This window comes from Nothobranchius furzeri, chromosome 10 (genome assembly GCF_043380555.1).
Source record: "Nothobranchius furzeri strain GRZ-AD chromosome 10, NfurGRZ-RIMD1, whole genome shotgun sequence".
Taxonomy (NCBI): domain Eukaryota; kingdom Metazoa; phylum Chordata; class Actinopteri; order Cyprinodontiformes; family Nothobranchiidae; genus Nothobranchius; species Nothobranchius furzeri.
In genome coordinates this window covers 62,726,384-62,751,134 of record NC_091750.1, presented here as the reverse complement: position 1 = coordinate 62,751,134, position 24,751 = coordinate 62,726,384, and the positions used below count along the sequence as shown (strand labels likewise).

General features: G+C 39.1%; 1 protein-coding gene across 1 annotated transcript; it reads left to right on the top strand.

Moving 5' to 3' along the window:
- Positions 1-1,671: 1,671 nt before the first annotated feature.
- Positions 1,672-23,821, top strand: postna (periostin, osteoblast specific factor a). The gene is made up of 23 exons (XM_015961626.3): positions 1,672-1,988; positions 2,385-2,483; positions 9,513-9,577; positions 9,664-9,821; positions 9,911-10,075; positions 10,157-10,303; positions 10,393-10,534; positions 12,463-12,675; positions 12,763-12,897; positions 13,219-13,367; positions 13,773-13,909; positions 15,406-15,536; positions 15,642-15,772; positions 17,485-17,587; positions 17,672-17,739; positions 17,812-17,857; positions 17,948-17,977; positions 20,123-20,383; positions 20,463-20,504; positions 21,349-21,390; positions 22,882-22,968; positions 23,043-23,081; positions 23,229-23,821. The coding sequence occupies exons 1-23, from the start codon at positions 1,870-1,872 to the stop codon at positions 23,279-23,281; spliced, it is 2,562 nt and encodes an 853-aa protein (XP_015817112.3). The 5' UTR covers positions 1,672-1,869; the 3' UTR covers positions 23,282-23,821.
- The last annotated feature ends 930 nt before the right edge of the window (positions 23,822-24,751 follow it).

Here is a 24,751-nt window from a genome sequence, read left to right as displayed (position 1 = left end):
CCCCCTGGGTGTGTAAACTGAGGGTTTCCAGGGGATCCTGTCATCCTTTAGGGTGAGCCGGGATCCCTTTAGCTCACCCGTAATTTGAACCCTGCGTATAGCACAAGTTGGTCGCGTGAGTTGCCGGATCCTAGCAGACAGTTGCCGGAACGGTTCTTTCAAAATAAGACAGTTCCCGGATCTTGTTCCGGCAAGATCCGGCTCAAATTAAGCCCTGGTTTTAGCCTTTAATGCCGTTTTATTTCTTTGTTTTTATTACTACTGTTTTATATTTAATATGTTGTGAAGCACTTTGTGGCTTTTGCCTGTGAAAGTGCTATACAAATAAAGATTACTTAAAGTGTGTTGAATATGGCATCTGCTTTGTTTTCTGCTTGGGGGAGTCACCAAGGGGTTGTCTCTCGCACCCCCCTGCCTCTCCTCCATGTCTGCCCTGGGGGGCACGCCCCACTAATTGAGAACCTCCTGCATTACTCTTTTGTGATTATTTCTAACATAACAATCTTAATTATTGTACCATTATTGTCATTAATGTGGGTGAACGCCTTTTGGCGCTGATCAGTGACATCATTCACATCCTGAAAGAGATGATTTTGTCTGGAGACACAATGGGTGAAAAGACCGAGCTTTCATATTTTCCCTGTCACCTTCTCTTCTCCCGAAAACTTTCCAGAACTCCTATTTTGGAAACGTGGTTTCTGTCTGTAGTCTTAAATAAAATAAAAAAAAGTTTTATTATTTTTTTTATTTTTATCCAGCATCAATAATAATCTAAAGTAGCATAAAACATTCTCTGTGCCTTAGCAAACAGCTCTTCTTCAAGCATATCTGTGGTTGTTTAGTATTCAAGACTGTACATGACGACATCCACAAAGCCTGTTTTCTTTTGTTTTTCTCTCTTTTTTTGGAAGCTGTATCAGATCTGGCTTCAACATGAGAGCAGGAGACAGCTGCAGAGAAAAAAACCCACTGGAATCGAGCTGAGAGCTGAGGTGATGAATGATGAACATGACAGCAGGGAGGATGAAGGGAGAGAAGGATCATGAAAACAGGAGTCTGTTGGAGGAAAAGTTAGTGGAAATAATGAATCGGCATCATAAAAAAGAACATTGAAGGAAAACGCTATCTCAAGTGGTGTTAGAAAACAAATAAAATCAATATCTGTCATGCCTGTCAACAGTGAAATTTGTAATTTGCAACAATTTATCTCCATAAATCCGTTTCCTTTTGCTGTAGCTCATTGAAAACAGGTCTTTAATTTTATTTTCACTTTTTAAAGTCTTTAGAGCAGACAGCAGAGGTGTAATCACTGTTTTTAGCAGTCACATCTTAAATTACTTATTATTAATCAATATAAATGTCTTTAATATGTTAATTTGGACCAACAAACTTATTTATCTTTGCAAACATTAAAAACATTCAATGAAAAGCTATAAATTATGCAAAAATCTCAATTAAAATACATACATTTTCAGCAAACTGATTTTGAATTGCAGGTAGTTGTCGGTGCTCTGGGATGTGATGGTGGTCAAGAACATTTAAATTAGTGTGAAACAGCACAAAGAAGGAGGGAACAATAAGCTGGTGCTCCAGTCAGAGATGGAGGAAGGGTTTTGACTAAAAGGAAGGATGTGTGTGGTTGAAAGCAGGACGTCATGGTATGGAAAAGACAGTGGTTGAGGAGAAGAGAAAGTGGGTGTGTTGAGGATTCTGTCCTTTTAGTATAAAAACTCCCCCTCTTGTGTGTGTTCCCACATCCTCTGTGCATGTGTGTGTATGTGTGTGTGCGTGTGTGTGTGTGTGTAAGGTTAAAAGACTAAAGGTGTGTGTGTCTGTGGCCTTTTATTGGAGGACTGATTATTCCTTAGGATGGATCAGCTGCTGGTAGTGACTTTTGTGGCGGTGGTGCTTTGTTTTGTGGGGAATGTGGATTCTTCAGCTTATGACAAGATAGTTTCTCACAGCCGCATTCGAGCCAAGAAAGAAGGGTAAGGAGATGACAAAATCACAGTTTTAACCTGTTTCCTTAAATTCAGGTTGAAGTATTTGCAAATAATTGAAAAGTACGGTATGTACTGTATTCATGGGAGGGAGTGAAGGTGTGAAATAATGCGTCTGAGAGAAGTGAAGCTATTTTTCAGGTTTGAAATTACTTAAGCACTAATTGTATAAAGAAGTTGTACAAACTTGCTTTCCATGAGATACGCTGTAAATAAAAGTTACAATAAGTTAATATTTTTATGTCACCATCCTTTTTTAGTTTTATACAACTAAGTCCATATCATTGCTGTTTCGCAACTTTCTTCTTTTCCACTTACTTGCATTTATTTAATATTCACAATTGTTTTTTTTTTCTTTTTCACATCCTCCATCCTCACCAACAGACCCAATGTGTGTGCCCTGCAGCAGGTCCAGGGAACCAAGAAGAAGTACTTCAGCACATGCAGGAACTGGTACAAAAAATCCATCTGTGGCAAGCAAGCGTAAGTTTAAAATAGAAAATAAAAAAAGACTGACTAGATTAAACTTTTTTTATTTTCATTATGTGCCTTGAGCCAAGCCACAAACGTTGAAATAAAGTGTGAGCCACACCCAGTTTTGACAAATTTAGCAGATAAAGACATTAGACATCACAGATGTCTGTAGGAGCTGCTTCTGAGCATAAGAGCCTCTCACAATCAGTTCAATATCTCCTTTGTCTTCATTACCTCCTCCCTTTGTCTCTAGACCTGCTCAATCATCTATAACTCTTTAGGAAACCCAAGAATCTTCTGCTTGTTGTTTGGTCATGTTTGATGTTTAACTTCTTCTAAAACAAGAGAACTGTCTTTGCAGGTTTTGGATGAAATGTTAAAAACAAATGTTCCTCAGATTGTGGTGCTCTGCACAAGCGTTAGGGACGCGAGTGTGCTTTTGGTATGCATGGATTTTAAGGCTGCTTGGATTTTACCTCAGCTGCAATTTGTTTTAGATTAGTTGTGATGTGGAGCTCGACGAATGAAGCGCTTAGCGTTCTGCTGGCAGAGATCCGTGATAACAATGGAATCAAAAAATGAGACTAAACATGAGTGCTTTATTCTTATGTCTGCATGTAGACTTTACTTGTAGTACTTTACTCCCACGGTCATCATCACACGCTGGTGAAATTACATGTGCACATTTGACCCATCCCTGTGAGGAGCAGTGAGGTGCAGCAGTGGCTGCACTCGGGAACAATTTGGTGGTTTAATGAGCATTTTTAATTATTACTGAACATGATATCATAGCATTGTGTATGTGTCCTTCCAGCATACACGCTGGACTTGATTCAGTATTGTTTTGGCCTTGCATGACAGAACTCACAAACCAAGTGAAAAATCAAAAATTGCAATTATGTTCACCAATCAGCTTCACGCATAAAAATCTGTGGTTATTCAAAAAGTCTAAAGCAAACTGGGTAAATCTGTTTTTGATTGTTTGAAGCTGCAGTTTTCTCTGCGAGCCACAGTAGAAGAAATCCTCCGTGCAGCTGTGTTTTTTTTTCTCAGCTGTTTTTGGTGTTAATGACTGTTTAGAGAACCACATCTGAGCCCAAGCAGGTGACTAATGTTGTCTGTTAAAAGACCAAAGCACAAAGCAAGGATCAGAATGGCAGGTCTTGATGGACTGAGTGTGTGTGTGTGTGTGTGTGTGTGGGGGGGGGGGGGCATTACTGGTCGATACAGAGCCATGACCTCAACCCAACTGAGCACTTCTGGAATGAACAGGACTGGTGATTGTGAGCCAACATCTGTCCCGGGCCTCTTAAATAACCAGAATAATAGGTGGGCATAAATTCCCAAAGAAACAAATGAAAATCTTTCCAGCAGTGTCAGTTCCTGTATAATGGTCAGGTTTGGCCAAATACCTATTCTAGCATCAATAATCCATCCAACTATGTGATTTTAGTCCTTGTTTTTTGCACGTGGGCTAAGTGATATTGACACAAATTTATACAAAAAACATTTTCCAAAATACTTTGATATTTTTCATTAAGGAGCCCAAACCATTACCCCTCCCCCGCCAGCTTTCAGGGTTGGCACAATACAAAGTCATGTAACATTCTCCTAATATCTCCCAACCCTCCACTCCACAATCTAGTGTTGAATTTTTTTGCACCACTCCATCCACGATTAGTTTTGTACTTACTTATGTGATGTCATTCTTGCATGCAGCTCCTTGGCCATAAGAATCCACTCTATTACTCTGAGACCTCTGATGGTTTTCCAGAAATAAGATTTTGAAAACCTACTTATTGCCAAGTTGGCAAAAATGTTATTTGAGTTCAGTCTTGGCTGCATAGTGGAGCAATTGGCTGCGTATGTTGTTTTGTGGCAAGAAGGTCCTGGAGATGTTATTCTCTGGTTTTTCTCCCTCTGCCCATGTTAGATTAACTCTAAATTTACCTTTGGATGAACGTAAAGTTGCCTCAATATGGTCTAGAGCTTTTTGCACAATAGCTTTTGGGCGTAAGCATTGGCTCCTCTGGACTATAAACAAGATCAAATGGTCCTAAAAGGTTTATGAATGTCTTAAAATAAACTGTGATCTTGTGATAATGTTGTAATGAGTTTTCAAACTGAAAAATATGAAAGAACTTGTTATTTCACATTTCTCTCTTGTCTTACTCCAGCTTTCCATCCAATGCATAAGCATCATGTAATGTCCACGAAGCGCAGTATGCAGCAACTAGTCATGGTTAAAACGGATGGGTGTGTCTCCACAGCAGGGAAGCGGTTCATCATGGATGTGTCCCAGAAGTGTAAAAAATATATAAAACCTTTTGGATACATTGCTACCATCTTTCTCCTTGCTTGTTGTCGCATGATCTGCTGAAGTTATCCATGGTCTTGCGATTCTCTGGTGATTTTGTAAGCTTGCAGGACAAACTGCCCCTTGCCGACTCAGGTCTGAAACGCTTTCGGTGTAAAGGGATGAGCTACTGAGGGAAATGTTTTCGTGCCGCTTTCGCATCCGGTGGAAAGCTTGAGTTACTTTCTGTAGAAGTACTCAGAGTAGCTCAAGTTCAAGACAAGCAGTTCCTTCACATGTTTCAAACGGCAGTTGCAGCATGCAGGAAAAAGGAGACAAATGTTATTTTAAGGTCTAAAAAAGGTCTGAAAAACTGTGAACTTAATAAATTACAGTAAGTCTCTTTTTACATGAAAACGAAAACTGATAAAAGGCCCAGACACAAAACAGGCTGCTCCTAACTGGGTACATAATAAAAAACCTGCTACAGTTTTTATCCAGTACCAGAACATCCCACCCAGTTCCCTTGTGTGTGTGTGTGTGTGTGTGTGTGTGTGTGTGTGTGTGTGTGTGTGTGTGTGTGTGTGTGTGTGTGTGTGTGTGTGTGTGTGTGTGTGTGTGTGTGTGTGCGTCCCCCACATTTACACATCTGTTCATCTGGAAGTCATATTTAACCGATGCCTGGTTGCTGTGAGCTGGCTTGTTCTGTCTCTGGTCTTTTCTGCATCTATTATCCTGTCAGAGAACAAGCCAGAGAGAACCATGACTTCATACCACTCTGACTGCCATTGGTGGTGCAACAGCATTTATGTATTTAGCATTCTAAAATCATCTGTGTCAAATACCGAGAATGCTATATGAGCAGAACAGCTCTTGGAAAAACAAAGAACCGTCATTTAAGTGGATTAGTAAGAGCTGAAGAAGGTGAGTAATGTTCCTTTTGTACGTTTGGTGCAAATCCTTCATCAGCTCTACGTTCATGGGAAAACAGACACAAAAGAGCAGTAAACCTCAAAGCCGAGAAATAAGTGCCGAGGAAACTGGTATAAACAAATCTCCTAAGTAATTATAATGACAGCTCCATCTGGAACCCCATAACGTGCTTCGGGATAAACCCCAGTTAAATTGAATCAAGATCTCTGCATCTGTTCCTCCAGTGGATCGTTGTTGAGCATCCAGTGTTGGCGTGCTTCATCTCCGAAGACGTGCATGAACCCGGAGATCCTAGTGTCAAACTGCAAGAGAAAAATGACCAGTTTTGTCATTTTCTTCTGTGATTTACCGATCACAGTATTGGCAGCGTACTCACACATTTTATCATTTATATTTTTGCTGTAATTCATAGTCAAGGTTCCTGTGAATAATCCAGTTTTCTGAAGAACGCCAGAGGGTCTTCTCAGCTTCCTGCTTGTATGTTTAGTTATTTAATTTCCAGATTTTCTAATGAGCCATTCTTTGCATTCCAGAATTAAAAGACCAAGGGTGTTTCTCAATGTCAAGGCACCTTGCCTTGCGAGGCAAAGTCTTGCAAGGCCAGGCGCCTTGCTTACGAGGATATTGTCCTTCCTTGGTCAAAGAAAACGGTTAAATGGAACAGACTTGCATTACGTGACCGCAGCTTCCACAGTGGTCACGTAATGTCGTGTGACACGGGAGTTAACATTATATTTTATATGGATTAGTTTCAATATAAATATATAATGAGCCTTTTACTTTTTAAATTGTATATATATTTGTAAAATTAAATATATAAGCGAGTTACTACCTGCTAGCCACAGAAGTTAGAACTAATAAGCAACTAATCATCCATCCATTTTCTGAACCCGCTTTGTCCACGTAGGGTCGCGGGGGGGGGGGGGGGGGGGGGGGGTGTCTGGTGTCTATCTCCAGCGGTCAACGGGCAATCAGGCGGGGTACACCCTGGACAGAGAGCCAGTCCATCACAGGGCAACACAGAGACACACAGGACAAACAATCACACACACACTCACACCTGAGGACAATTGAGACAGACCAATCAACCTAACAGTCATGTTTTTGGACTGTGGGAGGAAGCCGGAGGACCCGGAGAGATTCCACGCATGCACAGGAAGAGCATGCAAACTCTATGCAGAAAGATCCCAGGCCGGGAAGCGAACCCAGGACCTTCTTGCTGCAAGGCAACAGCTCTAACCACTGCGCCACTGCGCAGCCTAGCAACTAACCAACCATAGATAACTTCTTTGGATCTAAAAAAAAACATTTTAAATTACCTGACTTACTTTTAAACTTGAAAATTGTCCCCGAAGTAGCTACCGGCTTCTGATATGCCGTCTTTTTGAAAATACCACAGTGTATTGTGGGTAATTTTTGACCAAGGCTAGGCTACAAGACACCTCACGTGTATTCTTGCTCAGCTAGCTGAACGGCTAACAAACATTAGAACCGATTGGAACATGCCTTGGCGGCTCCCGATGATGTATCTCCTAGGCAACCGGGGCGGGGTCAAGACATCAAGGCAAGGTTCCTTGGCATTGAGAAACACCCCAAGTTGACTAAGAAGCCATTTTTACTAGTTATTTTTTAAATTGGTCAGTATAACATGCAGGCTAAACAGGAAAGAAGTGTTCTTCTTGCATTAGCCTCCCATAAAAAATAGATGTGGAAAAGCTTGGATTAAAAAAGCCTGTTAATTGCACTTTGCATAAAAAATATTTCATTCATAGACTCACCCATCTGGCTCACAACTGGGGAAGGCTGTTGTTGATTTAGCATCCAGGAGAGAGCAGAGCAAGTCTCGGTTAGTAGAAGCTAACTGTTAGCACTAGCAACCCCACAACACAGCAGAACTCCTTTAGGCTTGTGTTATTTCTGGAGATAAAGCATCGACATTGCAGAGCAAACAGTCAGTGGTAGAGTTGCATTGCTGTTAGCCAATCAGAGTCCAGATGTCCGAATATCGGTAAACAAGTCTCCAAATCCTGCCGTCTTCTGCTCCCCTCTGCTGTGGCTCACTTTTAGCTCCTGAAACAGGACCGCCAGAGCTTTTTTTCTCACAGAGATTGACTCACAAGGTGTGCATTTAAACTAGAGACCACTGCAAATGTATTGAAAAAGGAAGTGAACTTGGTCTTTAAACCAGAGAAGTAGAAGCAGTGAAACATTGTTTTTTTTTTTGATATCTCAGTAGTGATAGGACTCGTGACCAAGAAAAAGGGCATAAGGAACAGCAGACATCTCAGTCAGATTCCCATGTTAACAAGCGTGACATATCTATGCATGAAAGACGAAATATAAATCTTTGCTTTCCTCAAAAATTTGAGAGCTGTGTCCAAAAAAGCTTCTCCGTCTGTGGTGTTGAATAGATTTTTCTTTTTTGTTAACATTTATTTATTTTTGGTAGTTTTGCTCTCGTTGCATATCTTTCTGGACATTATATTAACTTCATATTCAGATACTAGTCTTGAAAACAACAGTCCAAACTTCTACACGTGATCCATTAGAAGAGGCCTAGTCTCCTATGTTTTGATAGCTTCTTCTTAGATAATTTTACACTCTGGCATCTTTGCCTACAGTCCATTGCCTGAATATGGACTGAATCTGGCCACAAAGCCAAAGTATCACCTTGCTATGTTTAATGTTTTTCAACCTGCTTCGACCCAAGCAGTCATCATTCTCTCTCTGCGTTCCAGAGGGTGTTTTTCTTTCTCTCAGCTGTCAGATATGCTTAGCTGATCTGGCAGGTTTATTTTGTTTTTAATTTTTTGCTCTTGCAACTTTCATTACATTCATATGTTTGATCTGTTTTTATTTACAAATCTTTTGAAATGCTGAAAAATTGCAATGCACAACTCCATGACAGTAAGAACTAAAAAAAACAGTGAAATTCTTTTTTTTTTTTTTTTTTTTTTACATCTTGGTTAAATTTTGATGTTGGCCTTTTTTGGGGTTGGCTTTAGGTTTTTTTTTCTAATACCTGCAGTGCAAGAAAAACTCCAAAACTCACAACTTCAGACATGTGACCTATAATATTGCACATTGACTTCCTATTAGGCCTGAAACATACTTGCTTTTTGACAACACGTAAGCGTGCTTAAAATGCATGCCTTGCGTAACTTGAAATGTTTGTTTTTTTTGCCCATCTCCCAAAATTATTGCAACGCAATCGAACGAGTAACCAGTAGATGGCGTTCACAAAACCAGCAAGACACATTCACCTTGCTCACGCTATGTCTGGTGTAGAGATCTCTTATACATCTACAGTACCGCTGCTGTCTTTTTTTCTGACAGTGATCTCTAAACTAACCAGCTACTGATCTCTTCTATTGACGCCATGTTTGTTTTGGTTGTACCCCACAAACCCGGGACTCTATCCAGTCTGAGTAATCATACTTGTAGTGCAGCAGCAAGTATGTGACCAACACAGAGCTGAATGAGGCGGACTCATGTAACTTTAATGGCTTCTCTAGTAATTAAAAAGGCCTCACCGGTGACACCTATTGCCCTATCATCATGTTCATTTCAGATCATACCTTTTAAGCCTCCTACTCCCAACCTAAGTTTCAGATCAGAAGAAGTTTTTTGGATAAGAGGTGAAATATCTTCAAGGAAAACAAGAAAATTCCAGTTGTTTTTAAATAAACTTACAAGATTATTATGTATGACTGAGGATCTACACACACATTTTGGGGGGTTAAAGCAGAAACCTGACACACTCATAGTTCTAACGTTTCTTTGTGTATATATATATGTTTTTTTTCCAGTCTAATCGTATATGAATGTTGTCCGGGGTACATGAAGCTGGAGGGTATGAGAGGATGCCCTGCTGGTAAGGTTATAAATGCAACACTCTGCAGTCTACTTTCAAAGTCGATTAAAAATGTAAATTAATTTTATACCACACACTGCCCCTAGTGGCTCCCATCGACCATGTTTATGGAACGCTGGGGGTTCTGAAGGCTACGACCACACAGACATACTCCGACATGTCAAAACTGAGAGCGGAAATAGAAGGAGAAGGCTCCTTCACCTTGTTTGCACCAAGTAATGATGCATGGGAAGAGTTGGATCCAGTGAGTTAAAGAAAAGTGTTTAAATGTATACGTATTTGCAATCATAAGAAACCAATGGACTGCTCTCTCAAACATTGTGGTTTCCATAGACTCTACGGTCTGGACTCGAGAGCAACGTAAACATTGAGCTGAAAAACTCGCTTCACTACCACATGGTGAACCACCGTCTGATGACTAAAGACATGAAGAATGACATGACGGTCACTTCCATGTACAACAACCTTGGGATTTACATCAACCATTATCCAAATGGGGTGGGTCAAAATGTGACTTTTACTCCAACATGGTAGTGCTATTAAATGCTGGTTTCTAAGTGTCTTTTCCTCCATTTTAAGGTCTTGACAGTGAATTGTGCCAGGCTCATCCATGCTAACCAGGTGGCCACAAATGGGGTGGTACACGTCATAGATAGAGTGATCAGCTCTGTGGGCAACACCATCAGGGACTTCCTGGAAAATACAGACGATCTTTCGTCATTTGCTGTACATAAAATCCCATTACAACAAATGAGCTAATGCTGTTTCTGTTTATTTGGATGTTGCACATAAATAGCTTCTTCTTTCATTCTCAGGATGCAGCATTAGCCGCAGAAGTGATGGACAAGCTGGGTAAACCTGGTCACTATACTTTGTTTGCTCCAACTAACAGCGCCTTTGATAAACTGAAACCAGGATTCATGGAGAGCATCACAGAAAACCAGGAAGTCATTAAAGGTATGCAAGGTGTTCTGATTGGTGAAAAACATATTGATGTCACGGCTCTTAAAGAGGTCCGTCACTCATTTTTAATACATTTGCACTGGTCTACAGTAGGAATGAATGTCTTGTAAGTAGTACTCAAAAAAAGCTCAGGTGTGCCTGTTTCAGCATGGAGACCAGCCAGAGGAGAAAGTTGCTTCAGATAAGAGGATTTGGACTCTTGTTTCCTGATATTTGGACATCTCACCTCTGATTGGCTAATAGCAATGTAACTCTACCACTGACTCCGTTTGCTTTGCGACATCGATGTTTTATTGCCACAAATAACAAAGCCTGAAGGCATTCTGCCATGTGTTGGAGTTGCTAAGGCTAAAGATTAGCTTATACTAGCCTCTGCTGTTTCCTGGATGCTAAACCAACAGCAGCCTTCCCCGTTGTGAGTCAAGATGGGTGAGTCCATAAATGTTGAGTGACAGTGTGACGTAGATCTGTCAGGCTTTTCTAATCCTAGAGTTTCACCATCGATTTTCTACCAGAAGCTAATGCAGGAGATAGGTGTAGAAGATGGTCAGCCTGCATGTGAAACTAACAGTGACCGATCATTTTCAAAATTAATAAGTAAAAAATGTTTTCTCCGTGAAACAACTCTTTAATGGTTGTCTTCTATTTTATTAGCTTGGCAAGCTATCTTATATAAGCTACATATGGTCTAAGCACGACACATTGATCTCTCCCCGTTGTGAGGCAGAAACTATGGTTTTCTTTCAAATCGTCTCCACACACAACAGGACAGCCCCACGACCAATCAGTGCAACAAACAACATGACCTATTCATCGCTACGGGAATCCGTCAACAGGGCAGTCAGCCACGCACTGTAGAAGAAGAAGCAAATACATTATTTTTCGAAATAAACAATTTAAGTACATCTGTTCATGTCTCAAAGAAAAGCCAGAAGCTAAACTGTCCAAAGTTGACGCCGAAACAATTTCAAACAAGCACTATTCCTTAGCCGACACCATGTTTGTAGTTTTCTTCCATCACAGCTCTAGCGTTAAGCCCGCCCAACAAGCGTTGTGATTGGCAAGACACACAACTAACCAAGTCAGTGGTAGTCCTGCTGAAGCTACAATAGAGCGTGGCTAGAAGAACCCGCAGATTAAAATCTTTTGCTATTGATTTCTAGGCCATTTATCAGGGCTCCTGTGACATTTTACGCACAGACAAAATTTTATATGCTTTATAGAGGTTCAAATATCTATTTCCAATTGTAAATAAACCTAATTCTATCTCTCCTTTAAGATATAGTTGCTTAAATAATTATGACTCTTGATAGTTGACAGGAAAATTGTCTTAATGTTTTCACATAAAGCACAGCTAATCTAGCAGGCCAGGCAGCTCTCCTGCATCTTCACAGCTGCCCATTCCATAAATTATATTGCTGTTGCATATCAAAAGACTTAGGTCATCATTCACAACACACATGTGAAAACCAACATGAGTGCCAAATCTAAATTCTATATCTAACAGCTGCAACAAAATAATCCCACAGACGTACGTTTTTTACTGATGATGTTTTGGATGGAGATGCTTGGCTAAATAACCATATCTTTATTCCCTTGATAAATAGACATGCACACAATTTACACATATTTTTTATGTAAAAAACTGTTATGTGAGGGTCCTTTCCTCAACAGCTGGATAAATCATAGTTTAGTTTTACATCAGCTGCACCACAGCTGCTTACACTTCTTCTAAACACCCCCACAAGTGGCTCCTCTTACCAGGAGCTACTTTCAGAAGTACCTTTAACCCTTTAATCAAACCTTTCCATTAAATGGAAGAAGTGTTTACAGAAGTGACTATGAACCACAAATTGTCAAATGTTTTTACACTGGATCTTGAGTGTAAAATGTGGTTGCATGTGCAATGTCTACTTTCTCAGCTCTGGTGAACAACCACCTGCTGAACAGTGTCCAGTGTGCTGAAGCAATCATGGCAGGAACAGTGTATGAGACTGCTGAGGGCAGCACCATAGAGATAGGCTGTGACGGTGACAGTTTAACTGTCAACGGCATCAAGATGGTGCTGAAGAAGGACATTGTGACCTCCAATGGTGTTGTTCACCTAATTGACCGAGTGATCATGCCTGACTCAGGTATAGTGCTTTTTGTTTTTCTTTTTGTTTTATTAACTTTTTGAGTCAACATTAAAGTGAATCTGTTATTTTTGTGACTCGCATCAGCCAAGGAAGTGTGGGAACTGATGGATGACTCACAAAGCACTTTCAGTGACTTGGTGTCAGAAATGGGTTTATCTGCTAGCTTGGGTTCAAAGACTGAGTACACCCTCCTGGCTCCTCTAAACGCTGCCTTCACAGGTAAGATTAAACAATTAAATAAAGAAAGCATTTATAGAAAAAGCTCTATTATGGTTGACCGTTGTATCAGGAAGTAGCACGAGTAGGCAAGAATTCCTTTCCAAGCTTTATTCGAACTTGCATCACATGTAGCAATATCAGGCATCCATCTTGACTCCCTCTGCACTTCTCACTCTTCTACCTATGTTCTCCTCTCCTGTCCCATACTGACCCAAAGTGGAAGACACTGGAAGACTTCAATGACTTTTTATTGTGTAGAAATTCAATCCAACATCATTACACCCTTTGCAAATGTGAGTTTGTAACTTGTGTCCTTCTTAGAGGAGGTGATGTCACAAGATGAGACTCTGCTGAAACTCATTCTGGAAAACCACATGTTGAAGACGAAAATCACTCTGAACGAGCTTTACAGTGGACAGATGCTGGAAACGCTCTCTGGCAAAATGCTGAGAGTCTTCATCTATCGCACCGTGAGAACTGCCTGTTTGTGTTGTTTGTGAGAGTCAGTTAAAATATAGATTAACCTACAATTAAAGCCAAAAGACGCCAAGCAGCATCTTCCACGTGATAAATCTGATATCAAATGATAGGATCTTTGTCGACATTATTTTTGTTGTCTTTCAGCTATGATCAAATCCATTAAAGCATCTAATTAGTTCAGCTCTTGGCAGAAGAAGTGGGAGTCTGGTAGTGTGGGTTAGCTATTACAATCAGATGGGATTAATTTCTTCACACAAACATCGTAATGTTTAGACTGATTGATTGTGATCAAAGAGTTTTGTGTGGCTGTCCTTCCCCATGAAATCATTTCCAGATTTGAGCAGTGACTGTAAGACCTGTAACTTTACTCTCTTGGGCATTCTTTATGATTCAAGGCCGTGTGCATAGAAAATGCATGCATGGTGAGGGGCAGTAAGGAGGGAAGCAATGGAGCCCTTCATCTCATGAGATCACTGATCCAACCGGCTGACAAAACTATGTTCGAGCTCCTGGTTGATGATGGACGCTTCAAGTAAGAACTAAACGTTAACTTATTGCTTCGTGTTTTTGAATTTTTTAAATTTATTTATTTATTTAGATTTTAACAAAGGACTTATTCAAAACTTACAGTTGGCATATGTTTGTGCATTCTCTACTGCCTCTAGAAACACTCAACATGGGGGGAAAAATCTGAAAACCCATTTTCTGTGAGTGTTTGGTTTTAGGAATTATTTTCCTGAAACAGGCAGTTTCAAAAAGTCCCTGTTCGTAATGTCACAAATGGGGAAATTAGCATAGCACCATCTTTCTCTTGGAAGAGAGAGCTCCTGCTGGAGGAGCAGCTCTACTATAGGCCCCTCCTGGATGTCGGTGCTCCTCAGCTAATAGCAGACTGAGTGGGGAATGGGTGGATGTGGCCAGCAACAGCTTTTGTTCTTCAAGCTGGTATAGCAAATCTGCAAATAAGCTAGATTTTGAAGGCAAACACAGTCACGGAACACTCACCCCTCCTCTTGGGTATCTTCACTGATTCCACGTCCACCAGAACTGGAAACTCACATTGCCAGCTGAAACAAGAGAGCATTAAATACCAGTCATCGTGTTTTTAGGTCCAAACGTCTTTTGTTGTCTACGATTTCAAATGATGTTTTTCTTTTTGGGACTCTGGTAGTTTGTCCTAAATTTGAAATGGTAGCATTCGGATGTTTTTCCTTCTATGATATTATTGAGCAAAGAACCTTTCACGTCGGTGGTATTCTGTTGCTTAATATGTGAGTGTGTCATGAATGGAGGACCTAGGGAAGAGTGGCGGTTTGGCAAAATCAACAACCAGATGGTCCAATAGTTGCTTTTGGTCCAAGCCATTTTATTGGCGGGATTTTTAGACAAATGAGAGAGAACCACTTTATTTTTATTTCTTTCGTATTTTTGTTTTTATCTCCACAGTAAGTATAACTATATTATATTAGAACATTGCTAAGAGGCATGAAAAAATATCTTTTAAGCTAATTTGTTTTCCAAATTTGCTATAACAGCTTTAAAGTGACCTGAAATGGCTCATTCTGGAAGGTACTGAAAAGTCAAGAATAAAACTACTGAGAATGCTTTATGTCAGATGGATTTTATGCAAAAAACTTCAAAAACATGTTTTGGATAGACCACGGAATGATTACTTATAAAAAAGTAAAAAATATATCTCCTCTAATGTGTTTTATCTCTTTTTTGTAATGTTGAAATATATAAAAAGTAGAAACATCCTAGTACAAGCTAAAGCCTAAAACCATTTATTTCTATGTATGAAACCAGTCACACTAGCAACAATAATAATACTAGCAGTATTTTGTTGTTCAGCATTGTTTCACGTGCTTTTATAGATCATTCAATCAAAGAATGCAAATGTTTAAAAATGTATCTTATAAATTTCTCTTTTATGCCTCATTATTGTATGCTTTTTTTAATTATTTCTGATTTCATTAACAATGAGGTTTTTTTCTTGTTGTTTGATTAGCTCTTTTTTAATCGATGTAGGGTTTTCTTGTCGCTGATGGAAACAGCAGGTCTGGATGAGCTGCTAAAGCAGAAAGGCTCCTACACCGTCTTTGCACCAACTGATGATGCCTTTGAGGCCCTTACCAAAAAGGACATAGCTTTGCTCAAAGGTACGCACGTCACAAATCTGTCATCAAAGGATAATTCTAGGAATTAAACAGAGATAAAAATGTATTATTCTGCTTAATCTGAATCATTATAATTTCCTCCGATAGGTGATCTGAATGCTTTGAGAACTATTCTTCTCTACCACTTCAGTGACTGGATCCTCATCAATGGAGGATTAGAGCGAGGAGTTACCAATCTGCTCACATCCCTGCAAGGCAACAACCTGCAAGTTAAATCTGTACGACAGTCTATGTGTCTACTTATCTATGTACTTGAGACAGTGACTGTTGCATTTTCTACCATTTAGATGCACAAGAACTAAATCAACTACAAGTGATATAGTCAATTTAACAGGGATCAGAAAGGAAAGCAGAAACTCAAAAAGGTTTACTAAAGAAACAGTGGAAATGTAGAAAAATTGGGCTCATCTGTCATCCAAACTCCAACTGCAAAATGTAACTTAATGTGAAAATGTAAATGAGTTGTAAATGAGAAAAAAACTGAAAAAGAGGAAGAATTATTCAAAACTCATCGAATAAATGGACAACTAATATTTTCCACAACATGAATAGTTCTTTAAAGTTGCATTTTTTGATAATTTTTTCTTAGTTTGCACCTAAACAAACATTTTTTAAACAGAATTGTTTGAATTTATTTTTTCCTGAATACCAATTTCACAAGAAGTCCTAATTAATGGGTACACATTAACCCTCCCACTGTCTTTATGGGTGACCCCGCGAGGAAAGTTGACCAATGAGCAAGATTGATGGTTTATCCCTTGAGGTCCACGTGGCAGGGGTGAGGTGGTGCTCACTCCTCACCCCTGCCACATGGACCCAAGGGAAAAAAACATCAATCCTGCTCAATGGTCAACATTTCTCGCGGGGCCACACCCATTAGGCCAGTGGGAGGGTTAAATGTGCATAAAGTGTAGACCAGGCATGTCTCAAGTGCGGCCCGGGGGCCTTTTCTGGCCCTCCGAGTGATTTTGTACGACCTCCACTTGAATTTCTAAAAGGACGAATTTTGTCTCTCCAAACCAAAAGGATGTTGATTTAGATTGCCACTTTCTAACTAGTTTATGTTCAGATTTTTACTTATAAGCCTATTTTGGATTTATTTTGAAAGAGTACAAATTTAAGAAATTGTATAGAATACTGTTTGCATTTTTTATTTTTTAAATAAGAAAATCACATTCTTATAGCCCCCGTTGGACTTCAAACATGAGTTTTTGGCCCTCATCTTCAAAAGTTTGGACACCCCTGGTGTAGACAGTCATGATTAAAACTCAATAAATATCAACTTGCAGCTAGATTTTATGTGCAGAACACTTTGATGCCTGTCTTTCAAAGCATTCAATAGAACAGAAAATGTTGGATTATTCTCACTGTAACATTCGCATCAAAAAGCTGTGTGTTACTTTACTTCAAAGCTGGAGGTTGTGAAGCGATCTCCGGAGAGCAGCCAACATCAATAAAACCTGACTTCCTGTCCTTACACCCACTTTTGGCATTTCCTTCTACTTCTATCTCCCACTCTGATTGTCTCAACCTTGTGTTTGTCTTTTTCTGCTTTGCTTTTCATTCAAGTTTAACCAAAAGCATTTAGGACATTACTGTTGGAAAAATGAATGAATAAACAGAAGAGTTGTATTTAAGTCTTTCACAAGGAAAACTAAATCCATGCACTGATAGGTGATTGTCTTCTTCAGCTGAACGCGCATTTTGTACATTAATGTGTTTAAAGCCATCTGATTAGGACTTCCTATCACATTGGTGTGTGGCAAAAAATATATAATAAAATTAAACCTGATCTGTTTTTAAAATGCCTATTTAGATGTCCTGAAGAGTGTAAAATCTTCATGTTTTGGTGGGAAAAATAAATGAATGCAGCTTTAAAGAATAAAATATTTTTTTCTAATCTATTTTAATGAGATTTTTTTTCCAACAGGTAAACAATTCCATCTACATAAACTCAGTAGAGGTGCCAGAAGGTGATCGGATGGCCACAAACGGTGTGGTTCATGTTGTGAAGAATGTCCTGTATCCTGCTGGTGAGATCACCTCACACTCTAATTTATTGTTTATTACGCTCTTATAATAATTAGTAATGGCTATGCAACATATTTTAATTGTAGAGCTTCCTGTGGGCCGGCAGGACCTGTTGGCAGTGCTGACTAAACTCATTAAGTACATCCAGATAAAGGTACAGGAAGGGAGAATGTAAGCGTGTGATTGTGTTAGGATGATATTTAATCATTTTTTTCTTCCTCTTTAGTTTGTTTCTGGATATTCATATGTTGAAATTCCACTCTCTTTTTTTAGTAAGTATGATTTTCTATTAACACTGATGTAAGAAAAATAATAATAAAATTACCAGCAAACTAACTGGAGATGATTTTATTATTTGACAGAAAAAACCATCACAACCACCATTGTTGAAGGTAAGCCCCATAACTGACTGAACTCCTTAAATTGTGTTTATATTTATAGAAGTAGTTAGGGTTAGGTTAATGCATGTAAAAATGAATGAATGACTGCACTGTGACATGGTTTGTGTCATGCACAGTGTGCAATGGATTGAGTACAAGCTAGCAGCGTATCAGAATGTTAGAACCAACTGCAGTCACATTTACTTTGTCGTACAACTTATCTGGATTTCTCTTTGGGTTGATGTTAACGAAGATAAGCACAAGTGAAATAGGAGTAACAAGGATAGGTTTTAAATGTAACGAGTACAAGGGGAGACGGATAGATACTGAAAATGTCTACTTAAGTAAAGTGACAAAATATTTGTACTTTGTTACTGGACATTTTTGACAGAGACCCTCCTATTTTAGAAAGATCTGCATCATACAACAAAGCGTTCTAAATAAACCCGATAGATTCCCATCATCCAGCCAACTACAGTAAAAACGATCTTGTGTCGTTTGTTCAGATGGGCTAAGCATGATTTGACATAAAAGGCAAATGAGGAAGAATAAAGTCTTTAACCCTTTACAGGGCCAACATCTATATTTAGACACTTCCAGTCACAAATGATGTTGGTTTGCCGTTTCACAAACTCTTAGAATTACGGAATTTAACCCAAACAATCATCAGAGATCAAGCTAGTCAAGGATTGCGCCATGGCGCCATTCCACCAATCAGTGCGGGGCTATAACGTGCCGAATACTGGTGCGTTTGCAGAACCAGAAAACTGCTTGGTCTCCTCTCGTCTTTACGGTCAGATCTCTAAAACTAACAATGCTAGGTTTATGAAACTCACATCACAAGGTTGACTAGTTGTGCTAAATAAGGATATATGTGTTGTAAATGTTACACTCAATTAAGTTGGTGAAATCTTAGCATGAAAATCAAATCTGCCTTATTTGGACATACGCCTTGAACAAGTAAAAGAAATTATGAATATTTTTTGGTAAAATCTGTTGTTTTTTTAGACATAATCTTAATAATGATGGTACCAGTAATAATAAATATGATATTGGATATATTTGCAGTTTTAAACTAAGATTTCTCTGGAAAATGGAGGAGGACAGTTGTTGCACCAACCAATCTCACCATTAGTGATGAACAGGAGGAAGATGACATTGAGGCAGATCCTCAAATATAAAAATTTTAAAAATCTATATTTGATCAGAAATTTTACCTATTGTTCAATAACTTTTCAAAAATATTCCACAATAATCTGTTTTCATAAAATATACTATATTGTTTATTAGTTGTGATATAGTCTGTAATATTGATAATGATATTATAATGTTCTAAAATCAGCTAGTGTCTTATAATTATCAATATTATTCAAAAAAATGTCCATTTTACTTGTTCATGTTATTTTATTTTGGGATTTCTTTAACCAGAGCAGGGCCAACGCCTATTTGATCACTTGATTTTCTCTGATTTTCTGTATGAACATGAATATTTTTGAAAATTGTAGCAGAAATACACTTACATACAACAATAACAGCCTGGGGTTGGCCCTATAAAGGGTTAAAGGTAATTTAAGTCAAAGATAAAACTCTGGAACTGCAGTGGTTTCTTTTTTAGAAGAATCTGATGGATAGAAATCCAATTATTACTCTCAATTAAAAGTATCTCATACTGTCTTCAGCCTCTCACACATGAGGTGGATTCTTCAGTTGTGTTACGTCCAGATCATGCAGATTCTTGCAGCAGTGTACTATAAACGCACAAAGGAATGCAGACACATAAAGAATAAATTACCTTTTTTATGACTTCATTTGAAATGTAATTACTAATCTTGGCCTCTTCTCAAAATACTCCTGGCCATAGAATGAAGAGTTGTTATTAAAACATCTCTGTTTTGCTGTAATTTTTTTTAAAGGCCCATACAATAGCAAAAATACATGTAATCAATCCAATACATGCAGTTCTCTTGGGTGTTTGAGCCCTTAACCAAAATTATTAAATTTTCATGCTTTGTTTTTACTTTCTGGTGTAATCTGAGCTCTGGTTTTATTCTTAATGTTACAGAAAGTTAGAGGTTATCTATTTATGCACCAATAACTTATTTTACACTTTTCAATTTTAGGACAAGTGGTTAACCTAATATTTTTCTCCATTTTAAGTCCCTCAGTCTACAAAAATGATCAGAGTCGTTGAACAACCATCCGTTACGACGTTTACTAAGATTGTTGAGGGGCAGCCAACCATAACCAAGGTAACAGAAGTCATTGAAACAGAACCATCCGTGTCAAGGGTGGTTGTGGCGGGCGAGTCTACAAGAACCAAAGTGACTCGTGTCATTGAGGGTCAGCCTTCCCCCAAAAAAGTAACCAGAGTCATCGATCGGAAACCGACCATCACTAAAGTTACTCGAGTTATTAGTGGTGAGCTAAAATCACTTTAGTAAAACCAATACACCACAGATATTATTGATTAAAAAATGTTTTCACCTGATGTCTTTAGGGGCAAGTACAGACGGTGAGAGAGAGATGAGCACAGAAACAGGTGAGATTCTTTAAAATATGCATATCTTTGAAGCGTAAGATGATTGCATGTTTAAAAATGTACAATTAGGACTTGTAATACAAACCTTTGTGTCTACTATAGACGAGGGTAGGCTTTTAGCTGTAAAAATAAAATCTTTTGTCTCAAAATTTATGGGGGGGGGGGGGGGGTTACTGTAAAAATAAAATGTTTTGTCTCAAAATGTGTGTGATGTCTAATGTTTGTCTCAGAGAAAAGTGGCCACTCTCATACATTCAGAGTGTAATTCATTGTGTTCCATTTAGACAATTGTGTTTTCAGTTTTGCTCTTCAGTGTTCATTCCATGCTTGGTAGTGTTCACCCAAAGGCTACAGTACTTGTGTTTAAGCAATGAATGGTATGTGTGTGTCATGTGAAAATGTGGCTGTGTTTACCAAATGAAAACACGTGTTCCATTTTGGGAAAATATTACGATATGTGATGGCAGGGTTTCGTTGCAAAGGGAAGCCACGGTTTAGGAATTTGTGTGTTATGTTTGGGGGTTTGTGTGTGCAGTTTTGAAAGAAACGTACAGTTTTGAAAACACGTTTTAGCAATCGAAAAAAACTGTAATGCAACACAAGTCAAGTTAGCATTCAAGCTAGGTTGGTGTGCTAAACTGGGCATCTGCTTTTACAGTGCATGTTGGGAACTGAGGCACATTCTGACTGGCAGTTAAGCTACATACACTAAATTTATGTCCCTCTTTTAGTGTCTTGAAATAAGTATTGGACATGTATGCTTTGTCAGGGGCCGTGTGTCAATCAGGACAATTTTAAAGTCACCAAATGTCTTTCAAATTTGTTTTCTTCTGTCCATCTGAAGGTGTATCCAAATCCACGGTGATAGAACCTCAGATCATTAAGGGTAAGATGTTTGCACTAGAATCCACACTTAATAGGTTCTTTTAACTGATTTCTGTAACACTTTTCTAGTTTTTATTAAAAAGTGGTGATTATCTTGCAAGAAAAATGAAGGGATTTTTATTTAAAGCCTCTTTTCCACTGAACGGGAAAACGTCAACAAAAAAAAAACAGCTGCGAAACAAACTTCACGGCAATAAGCCATCGTTAGTGTGGTTGGGTCCCTTTCTACAAGCAGGAAAGTGGAATGTCTTCGATGCCTCCCAGAAGAGAAGGGACGCCATCATTTGGTTTCCAGTCTATTTTCTACAAACTACGCTTCCAAAACACGTCAAACTCCACGGGTTATGTCGGGCCAGACAGGAAGTCAAACACGACATCAGTCTAAAACATCAAGGCACTTTCCAAATAAAAAGTGTGAAACCCCTAGCTGATGTAAACTGAACAGAAAATTAACAACAGACCTTTTTGGATATATGCAGCAGTCTTTATCCTTGCTTGTTATTGTGTAGACCTCTGAAATCACAAGTGTTGTTGCAACTCTCGCCATTTTGTGACCAATGGCTTGGAATGCTTTTGCTGCCGTTTCGTGTCTGAAAAGCTTCTTTTTGGGAGGGAGCTCTTGAGTAAAACACTGCTTTTATGATACGCACTGCTTTCACATCTGGTGGAAATTAGGCTTAAAACTGTAGTCCAAGAACATGAACAGTGGATTAGGGATTAGGGATTCAAGAATAAATTATTTGGTAATACTTTAAAATAATGCCTAATTTACACTTCTCGTCAGCTCCGCGAGGGAGAGACGCACACGCATTGACAGAGATATTTTGCTTTCTGATTTTTCCGTCAACTGGGGATTGTTGCAAAACAATTCCCCACCAGGACAACAGAGGGCGTAGCGCCATTCTGAGGTATCCTGCCACGATTACAGTCATATATCCAGTCCACGATAGTGTAATCACTATTGCGTTTACATTGTTTTAATGTATTTCAGAGACTTTTTTTTAACACTGACAAATTTGTCCCTCGTTCCTCTTCACTGCGATCAGCACCTCCAAACCCACGTTTCTCGTCTTTTCCGTCCACGAATAAAATGCCTGCTGCTTATCTTTGTACTCCTTCATTCACAGATGAATAAATGGTCATATTTTCAGACTTTTCCCTTGACTCGTTCTTCAATCTGTTCCATGTCTGCGGCTAAATATCTCTTTATTTGTTGAAGCAGCAAAGACGGTGCTGATGACAAATGAAAACAGAAAGCAGCGTGCTGACCAATCACAAACTTGTGGTGTCTGTCTCTTTTGATGGATAGTTAAAATATGGAGCATCAGCCTCCGCAAGCCTGTCCGAGAGCCCTTGCGCTGATGCAAAATGGCGCTGCGTGTCTCCGTACCGACGCAGATGGAGAAGTATAAATTAGGCTTAAGGGTCCCTTCATGAACTTTACTTGGTTAGGGTTAGGGTTAATGTTACCAATGATTTTTGTTTCATTCAGGACCAGATTTCTCCAAGTTCACCAACTTCCGAGACAACCCAGCCCTGGTCAATGAGGAATCAGAGAGAATTACCAAACTCATTCAAGGTGAAAAAGCAAAAGATCTGCACAGATATAGTGATGCATCTGCCGTGACTGACAATGTTCTTTTTATTTGAAAGCGGGACGCGGTGGATTTGCTGCTGCCAATAGAGTGCCAGGTAAGGAAATGATTTGCTGTGTGTCGTGTTTATCATTTAGCATAAACTAGAACAAAAGTTTTGTTTGTTTCATTTTGAATCCTTTGACAAGCTCTGTTGGGGTACTAATTTACTGTCCCTGAATGAACACTGAGTCATCGTTTACAGCTGGGATGAGAAGAGCAAGGCTGGTCAGGCGTCATCACAAGCCAACGGAGTGAAACCAAGAGATGGAAAACACGTGTGAACCCGTCGCAGAACCTGACTGCATCTCCGGTGCTCCTGGTTGAGTGCTGGTGGTTTTAAAAGTTGTGGACTAAAAGAGATTGAATAAAACCATCTTGTTATTTCTTTGTCTTTACTTCATCTAAGCCATAGTGTGTGTGAAAAGCATGGAGTCTTATGAAGTTTTAATGGCATTAAAATACCTTCATGTCAGTAATGTGCAAGCTAGAAAAGTATTTTGTGGTCAGATAAACTGGGGTGAAAATTGATTTATTTTTAAAATGAGTCAATTTGGGAAAAGACTAACTCAGAAAGACATGTAAACACTAGATTCATCTGGATGATTGGAACAGAACATGTTCTAAATGCCTCTAAATTATCACATGCTAATGAAAGCTAAAACGACACGTTGTTTTGTTGGTGACGGCTTTAGCTATTTGAAACTGTTTTGTTATTTGCCTTTGCATGTCTGATTCATATATGTCTAATGCAACTTAACAATGAGGTTCAATAAAGGTGCTAAATAAATGTGTAAATGTGTTACATTTAATGAGTCCGTTCATGCTTCCTTTTTATTTATGTCTCGTTTAGCTTTTTCCTTCATGCATTCGTTGCCTTTCTTACTGTTGCTTCAGATAGTGTTTGCCAATCTTTATTCTTGGGAAACGCCGTCCTATGAGTTTCAGTTTTGACTTTTCTCCAACACATCTGACTCAAATAAGAAAATTACCTCCACAGCAGGTCATCGAGTTAAGCAGGAAAGAAAAACACACACACACACACACTAAGAATTGGGGGAAAAGAAAGCACGGAAACACAGATAAAAGCATTGCTTTTTGTCTTTTGATGAGAGGCAACAAATAAAAAAATAGAATAGAAAAAAATATATAAATGTTAAGATTTTTCTTAATTTGAATCAAATCATGTTCAGGAAGGTGATGTCATATCCACAATATTCTATTAGTGGGCACATGTGTAAACATATAGTTAGCATATTTTTTGTGCTGCCATGTGGGTCTCCCATTCCAGCTTCACTGGCTGCCAGTCGACTTCAGGGTTCATTTCAAGATCCTGGTTCTGGTCTATAGGGCCTTACATGGACAAGCACCATCATACATTGGTGATCGTCTCAGCCCCCACACCCCCAGCAGGTCCCTGAGGTCCAGTGATCAAAGCCTACTGGTTGTTCCGCTCACCAGGCTAAAGACCAAAGGTGACCGATAATTTGCTGCTGTGGCCCCCAGACTCTGGAACTCTCTCCCCCTGAGCCTGAGATCAGTGGACTCGGTGTTCTCCTTTAAAAAGCAGCTGAAAAACTTTAGTTCAGGCTGGCTTTTGCGTGACCTTCAGTTAATTCTTCCTCACTATCTTCTCCTCATGCTGCTGTTTCTACCAAATCCGCCTTTCTTGGAATCTCTTGATTACCTTTTCTAATTCAGTTTTGTCTTCCTTCACATTTTTCCATC

Excerpts from the sequence above, each read along its gene's own strand:
- postna (XM_015961626.3), top strand. The coding sequence starts at position 1,870 with ATGGATCAGCTGCTGGTAGTGACTTTTGTGGCGGTGGTGCTTTGTTTT. Across the intron at positions 9,822-9,910 it reads CATGGGAAGAGTTGGATCCA|ACTCTACGGTCTGGACTCGA; the intron begins GTGAGTTAAAGA and ends TGGTTTCCATAG. Across the intron at positions 21,391-22,881 it reads AGAACCTCAGATCATTAAGG|GACCAGATTTCTCCAAGTTC; the intron begins GTAAGATGTTTG and ends TGTTTCATTCAG.